The 6,761-nt window shown below is 44.4% G+C and overlaps 1 protein-coding gene across 2 annotated transcripts; it reads left to right on the top strand.

The window, feature by feature from the left end:
* The first annotated feature begins 1,366 nt into the window (after positions 1 to 1,366).
* Positions 1,367 to 6,484, top strand: LOC115559293 (uncharacterized). 2 transcript variants are annotated; one of them, XM_030378100.1, is made up of 8 exons: positions 1,367 to 1,626; positions 2,547 to 2,660; positions 2,828 to 3,764; positions 3,970 to 4,036; positions 4,116 to 4,170; positions 5,443 to 5,674; positions 5,785 to 5,934; positions 6,101 to 6,484. In XM_030378100.1, exons 3-8 carry the CDS (start codon positions 3,332 to 3,334, stop codon positions 6,355 to 6,357), a joined length of 1,194 nt encoding a protein of 397 aa, XP_030233960.1. In that variant the 5' UTR covers positions 1,367 to 1,626; positions 2,547 to 2,660; positions 2,828 to 3,331; the 3' UTR covers positions 6,358 to 6,484. The 2 variants fall into 2 exon arrangements, with proteins under 2 accessions (XP_030233960.1, XP_030233961.1); XM_030378101.1 differs by lacking the exon at positions 1,367 to 1,626 and adding an exon at positions 2,057 to 2,209.
* Positions 6,485 to 6,761: the final 277 nt, after the last annotated feature.

Raw genomic sequence — 6,761 nt, 5'->3', positions numbered from 1 at the left:
CATGTTATCCCATGTTTTTCATCTCCATGGATTCCCTAGGGATGTGGTGTCTGATAGGGGTCCATGGTTCATTTCCCGGTTCTAGAAAGCCTTGTTTGCTTCTTGGCGCCTCGGCCTATCTCCTCTGGGTATCGCCCCCAGTCCTACGGCCAGACAGAGCAGGAGCCAGAACCCTGTCTCATGGAGCAAACAGCTGATGGGTAGATTACGCACACAATACCTTGTCTTGCTCTGCATTTGGTCTCTCTTTTAGTGTGTTTACGGTTACCAGCCATAACTATTTTGGAAACGGAGTCAGTGTCCCCTCTGCGCAGGCACTCAATCGTTGGTGTCGCTGCACCTGCAGCCAGCCCCAACAGATGCTCCTCAGAAGCTAAGTCTGATACAATAAGATGGCGGACCGCCGGCGAACCAAGGCTTCCAACTACCAACCCGTCCAGAAGGTCTGATTGTCGACTTGGGAACTTTCCCTTCGGGTGGGGTGCCGTAGGCTGGCTCCCCGGTTCGTTGGTCCCTTCCCCAGCTCTAAGGTGATCATCCAGTAGCTGTGAGACTCCGGCTTCCCAGTTCCATGAGGGTTTATCCTTTCCAAGTGGCCCGAGTTAAACCGGTGATGGAGAGCCCTTTAGTTCTCGCCTCCAGGCCTCCTCCACCCTCCCGGATCATCGACGGGGGACGGGTTTACACAGTCAAGGGACTGCTGGCTGTTTGTCGCTTGTGTCGTGGATGCCAGTACCTAGTGGACTGGGCGGGTATGCTTCTGAGGAGAGGTCTTCGGTTACTTCAAGCAACTTTTTTGATTCAGCTCTCATTCGGGAATTCAACCGACTCCACCCGGATCAGCCTTGGACGTCAGGTGGCGTCCCAAGAGGGGGGGGAGGGGGGCGGTACTGTCACATCTCGCCCCCTTCATTGATTATTTCACTCCCTGTCCTTATGTTTCTTGCATCTCTGATTGTCCTCACTCACCTTAAAGGGATAGTTCACCGGTGGGAATATGAAGGTTTTATGAATTAAATAATTCAATGTATTATAAATGTGAAAAATAAATTGAAATTGGTTCATCCTAGCCTGAAAAAAGGCAGAAAGAGTGTTTTCATGGTCTCTCTGGCTCAAAGTGAGAAAACCTCCAACTACCACAGTGCATTGCGCTCGCTGCCCCGCCCACCTGTTTCCGTTTAAAAGGGGGAAGGACCCATGCGAGCAAACAAACTTTATTCACAAAGTTATTCACGAACCGTCGTTGACTAGTTTTGACTCGTTTTTCCAAAAGCAATCATGCCCAGTGGTTGTTTGGTACCCGGTTGCACCGAAAAGTCGAGGTTGGGACAGAGTGTAAGTTTTCACGGTTTGCTAGTGGAAGACGCTCAGCGTTGCAAACTATGGCTGCGGGCGATAAACAACCCCAGAGTTGGAGAAGACACCGGGAAGGAAATTATAAAAGGAAAAACGATATGCAGTCTCCATTTCAAACTGGAGGATTTTGATGGAAGACTTTTCGGCAAGATAAGGTCCGCACTCAAACCAACTGCTGTTCCGTCCGTCTTCGCTGTGGGCCCGTGCCCAGATGACGAACAGGCCGGGGCTTCTAATGCACCTCCCGCAGCGAAACGCAGTCGCCTACAGGTAAGACTGTCGTAATATTATACTATATTTCTGTGCTGCTACTAGTGAGCACTTCAGTTTACTGCTAGAGCTCACTAGCAGTGAAAAGGGTCCTATGTTCCCCGTGCCGTTTGCGACTCCCGGAGCTCTTAGTATATAATATAATTTGTATAATAATATCACGGCCAAAGGCTCTGCGCATCCGGTTGGCCGTAGCGCGGGGAGCTCTCGTAGGGATTGGGCTTCTCGGGGTTTGTTTACCGGCGTATGAAAAGACTGCGTCAGGTTCTCCGACGTCTCCCTCTTCCACAAAGGTAAACACATGCAATGGTAGTTTTCTCGGCCGGTATTTGGCAGTAATGGTAGAAAAACTAACATATCGGGGAACATAGGACCCTTTTTGGGAAAAGCGGTCCTTTGTTCCCCAGTCTCATACAAAGAGGGGAACATAGGACCCGGGGAACATAGGACCCGGGATCATAGATACGCTCCCTCGGCTGCTACCCGGGTCTCTGTGTGCTTAGCTTAGCTTAGCATACTGTCGATTTCGCTATGGACGCCGGGGATGAGTTTTGAACGAGCATTGCCCGTTGCCTTGCGCTAGGTATGTAGTATGTACTTTTGTGCCCACTGCACAACAAATTGCCGGCATGAGTTACCACTGAAATCAATGGGTCAGTGGGTGAGATCGGTCGTCAAGATGGTGGCGCAAAGCTACAGTGACGTCACGTGACCCAAACGAATAGCAGCTATCGGGGCAAATTGCTAAAATAGTTCAAAAACAAAGTAAAGCAGGAAAAAAGCCTTTTCAGTGAGTGATATAATCTAACATTATACTAGGAAGCAAATGCATATTGAGCAGTTTTATTCTTGTCCCTACATTCAATTTTTGTGTGTGTGGTACCAAAAACATGACAAACTAAATGCCTGTGTCATTACAGAACGCTGATAGTGGTCATGGCGCATTGACTCTCTCTGCATCCTCCAACCCGCTGAAGACCTTCCCTTTGACATCCACACCAGTGAAAACCTTTCCCTCGGACCAAGGACTATCAGTAAGATTCTGAAAAGGCTACTTTACAAATGATCTAAATCAAATATTTTGCCAATATATTACTTACACAAGATAACACTTTCTAACTTTCAACTAATCATTCTAAAGGAATAATATTTATATAATTGGTCATCTTTACAATTAAAAATAAACCTCTTTGTTTTGCAGACATCGTGCCCCGACACACCTGGGACCCTTGATTCAAGTTTTAGCACTGTGGGTGAGGCAGACGAAAACTACCAGCCCAACACAACTGTCACCCCCACGTCAACGTCTTCATCAGAAGATGAAGGCATCAATGACTGGCACGGAAAGAAGATCATTGTGAATGAGTCCTGCTTGATGTCACTTTTCAAATTTTGCCAGATGTGCGGCAAGCCTCTGTCATCAAAAACTGTCTTTGACTGTGGGGCGCAAAGGAAGGTGACGTGGACATGTCTTGCTGGACATTCCGGGACATGGAGATCATCGCCTGAAGTGAGGGGAATGGCAGAGGTGAACCTCCTCGCAGCGGCAGCTGTTCAGTTCAGGGGTGGCACGTACACTGAACTGTCAGACTGGTGCAAGACCATGAATGTCCAAATGATCGCCAAGACTACATTTTATGAGATGCAGAAGGCTTACTTGCACCCTGCCATTGAAGACCTATATCAACAACAGAGAAAATAAATCATGGCCATAGTGTACCTAGAACAGGAGGATGGGAAGAAGCTACACTTGTCAGGGGATGGCCGGTGTGACACCCCAGGTTTCAGTGCCAAAAACTGCCATTACACCTTCATGTTGGACGACACCAAGGAGATTATTCACACAGAACTGCTGCAGGTAAATAAAAGATTAACACTGGAAAATAAAAATATATGTTATTATTGCTGCTGTGAAAATTATTATTCAATTCAAGTAAGTATTCAACTTTATTCTACAGAAGCTGGCAGCTCTGTTGCCATGGAACCACTCGGTTTCAAAAGGGGCATGAAGGAGATCATGGGTGATGGCTTAGATATTGAGGTGATGACCACGGACCGCTCAACATCTATACGCACGATCATGAGGGAAGAATTCCCCAATGTTCAGCATGAGTTTGACATCTGGCATACAGCGAAAGGTATGTATTTTTTGCCTTCCCTGTACACACACAACGAAACCTCCCCCATTCTCCAGCCCTCCCCATTCACAAATCATGTCCAGAGCTTTGCAGCACAGAGTGATTTATATATTGCAGATAAAAGGATGGGATTTGGCTGTACTTTACAAAAAAATACAACAAATGTTGTGAGGGGACCGAACTTATGTTACATTTATTCTTTCAGGTTTGAGGAAGAAGATACAGAGGAAAGGAGCAATTAAAGGGAACGAAATTCTTGCTGCATGGAGCAGGTCAGTGTTGGTTTGTAAAGTGCCAAGCTTTTCATTGTTTTGTAAGTTTCTAAATTACTAGTTTTCTTTTCTTTCACAGGTCAATCATAAACCACATTTGGTTTACCTGTGCAACAAGCAAGGGTGATGCAGAGGTAAGGAATCAAAGGCTTTGTTCATCTGTTTTTTAGAGACCAAAAATATATAGGGCCCTATTTTAACGGTCTGAAACGCAAGTGGGAAGCGCAAAGCGCAAGTAGCTTTGTGGGCGGTTCTACGGCGCTATCGCTATTTTACAGGCGGATAAATGACACTTGCGTCGCGGCGCAAGTGTCAAAAGGGTTGGTCTGAAGCAGCCTAGTTACCCGTAGGTGTGGTTTGGGCGTAACGTCCAACAAACCAATGAGAGTGCCAGCTCCCATCCCTTTTAAGAGCCATGAGCGCATTTGAATCGGACGAGTTGATATTTTGACAGCGCGTCTGCAGTCTCCGATGAGACAGATGCACATGAATTTCAAACTGCAAATGGCTCAGTTTATTGCCAAATAATATGGCCTAATTCACACATGGAATAAGGGGTTTTCATCCACAACTTCAGAAATACTGAGTCCTCAAATACATTTCGGCAAAGAAAACGTATATGATATAACATATGATATGCGGTAACTGTGGTTCTATTTAATGATATACGCAATACATTATAAACATTGTTTCTTATCAGTATTGTATGCTATCCTAATATGCATGTGTCCCCGCGGTAATAGACATTGCCATTGATTGTATTATGCGTTACGTGTTTAGTTTGCGTGTGTTTAAACAGAGCACACACGCGCGCCTGCATTCATTCATTCTTTTTAACACTCACTCGCGGTAAAACAATGTTTTTCACGATCAAATACTCATCAATCCTAAAAGTTATGGGCATGTAGGCCTACACGATGTCACATAAGAAAATATGTGTTTGCTGTACGGTGTTTGCAGATGCATTGATTTAAAAGTACAACTTATTACCGCTGCATCAGCTGTTCTTTCCCAAATAATTTACCAAGAATGTGCGGCTAGGTAGATGGGAGAAGCAAAGTGTATGCGCGAGGTGCACAAGCAATCCGTATGCATCGCATGCGCATGTATGCATGCGCCCTTAAAATAGCATCTGAACAACGCGCCACTGACTTTAAACCAGGTATTTCCTGGTTTAAAGCGCAATGGTATTCAGAAACGGCAAAATACCGTTTGCACCAGAACACGCCTCCTCCTTCCGCCGAACCGCCACTTGGGGCGCATGATCAATCCCTAATTTACCGGCGAGTGGCGGTAGTGGGAAAAGAACGCTCTGCGCCAGTTGTAAACTAGCAACGACACATGCGTCAGTGACTAAGTCACTTAGTCTTAGTCTTATAATTGTAAATAATACTTGTTTCATACAGATACTGAAATGCAGATGGCAGTCCATTCTACACCACGTGTGTAATGAGCATGAATGGACAGAGGATGATGGACAAACAAACCGGTGTGGACATCATCCTCTAACAGCCCAGGAGCAAAGCAAGCGCCAATGGATGAAGAGGGAGTCTTCAGCGTTTGAAAATCTCGAATCGCTGGTAAATGACAAAAGGCTTTTGAAAGACCTGGAACAGATGGCCCTGTTCAAACACACTGGTGAGTTTATAATAGTTCTCCTTATAAGCTTGAATACTTTACAAAATCACTCCGTAATGATCATGTTTTCATTCTCATATTCTTTTCCCTTTTTATTTTATTGCATACAGGCCCGCTGGAGATCTTTCACAGTGCAATGCTCAAGTACCTCCCAAAAAGGCAGGGATTCTCTTTCCAGGGAATGAGAGAAAGGGGTCATCTTGCATGTTTGGAGCACAATGAAAACTTTGTCAAAAGAAAGCAGGCCACAACCAAGACAGGTGTGTAGTAAAAGTGGCTCAATGAAGAATCAAGAATATAATTTTCACAGCTTACACGGTTTGCAGATTTAGCTGAATAATTCGGGTATTTCATTTGAAAAAAGTACAGCATCTCAAATGTTGCCTTTATAGTCTTATCGATAATTATTTGTAATTTATTTTGCAGGACAACCACGCTTCAACCAAGTGTTTTGCAGGAGATCCAAGCAGTGGGTCGTGAAGCAGATTTTTATTCCACACACCACCCAGTTCATTGACACACTTGTCACAAGTGTCATAACCAGAAGACGAAACCCAACGATTCTATATAAGGTTTCAACATCCTCACTTGCCCTGCCCCAGCCTGCGCTGCCACCTAACATTGCACCAGTGCCAAAACCACCAAAGGAGGCGGCAGTGGCTGAATTAAAAAGGCGCTTCTGAGAGGGACATCTGACCTATTTTATCTATTTAAACGTATCTTTTATAAAACATTTGTTTTCAATCTTATCTTTGTAAATATTGGATCATTTTCCTTTGTGAATAAAATCTTATTGTTTTTACTACCTTACCTTGGACTCCTGTATAAACCCATGTTCACCATAACAAACTTCACTGCAATAATTATTTAAATTTCTGTCATTACATTTTTTGTTGCAAAGTAGGTTCAACATACAGCCATCATGTATGAATGTAGCAAGAATAGATTTATAATTATTTTAGGTATCATTTTTATATTACTGTACATCAAACATTTGCTAATTACAGTATTTCAGCATATCAAGTAGGCTATATGTAAACCTTTTCTCCCCAGTTGAAATAAGTGTTCATCTTATACAGCAGGCCTA

Source organism: Gadus morhua, chromosome 14, assembly GCF_902167405.1.
Source record: "Gadus morhua chromosome 14, gadMor3.0, whole genome shotgun sequence".
NCBI classification, from domain to species: Eukaryota; Metazoa; Chordata; class Actinopteri; order Gadiformes; family Gadidae; genus Gadus; species Gadus morhua.
This window is presented reverse-complemented; position numbering and strand designations above follow the sequence as displayed.

Bases quoted from the DNA above. Each gene is read 5' to 3' on its own strand.
- LOC115559293 (XM_030378100.1), top strand. From the start codon at position 3,332: ATGGCCATAGTGTACCTAGAACAGGAGGATGGGAAGAAGCTACACTTG. The intron at 5,675-5,784 runs GTGAGTTTATAA...TATTGCATACAG, and splicing joins GGCCCTGTTCAAACACACTG to GCCCGCTGGAGATCTTTCAC. The intron at 5,935-6,100 runs GTGTGTAGTAAA...TTTATTTTGCAG, and splicing joins GCAGGCCACAACCAAGACAG to GACAACCACGCTTCAACCAA.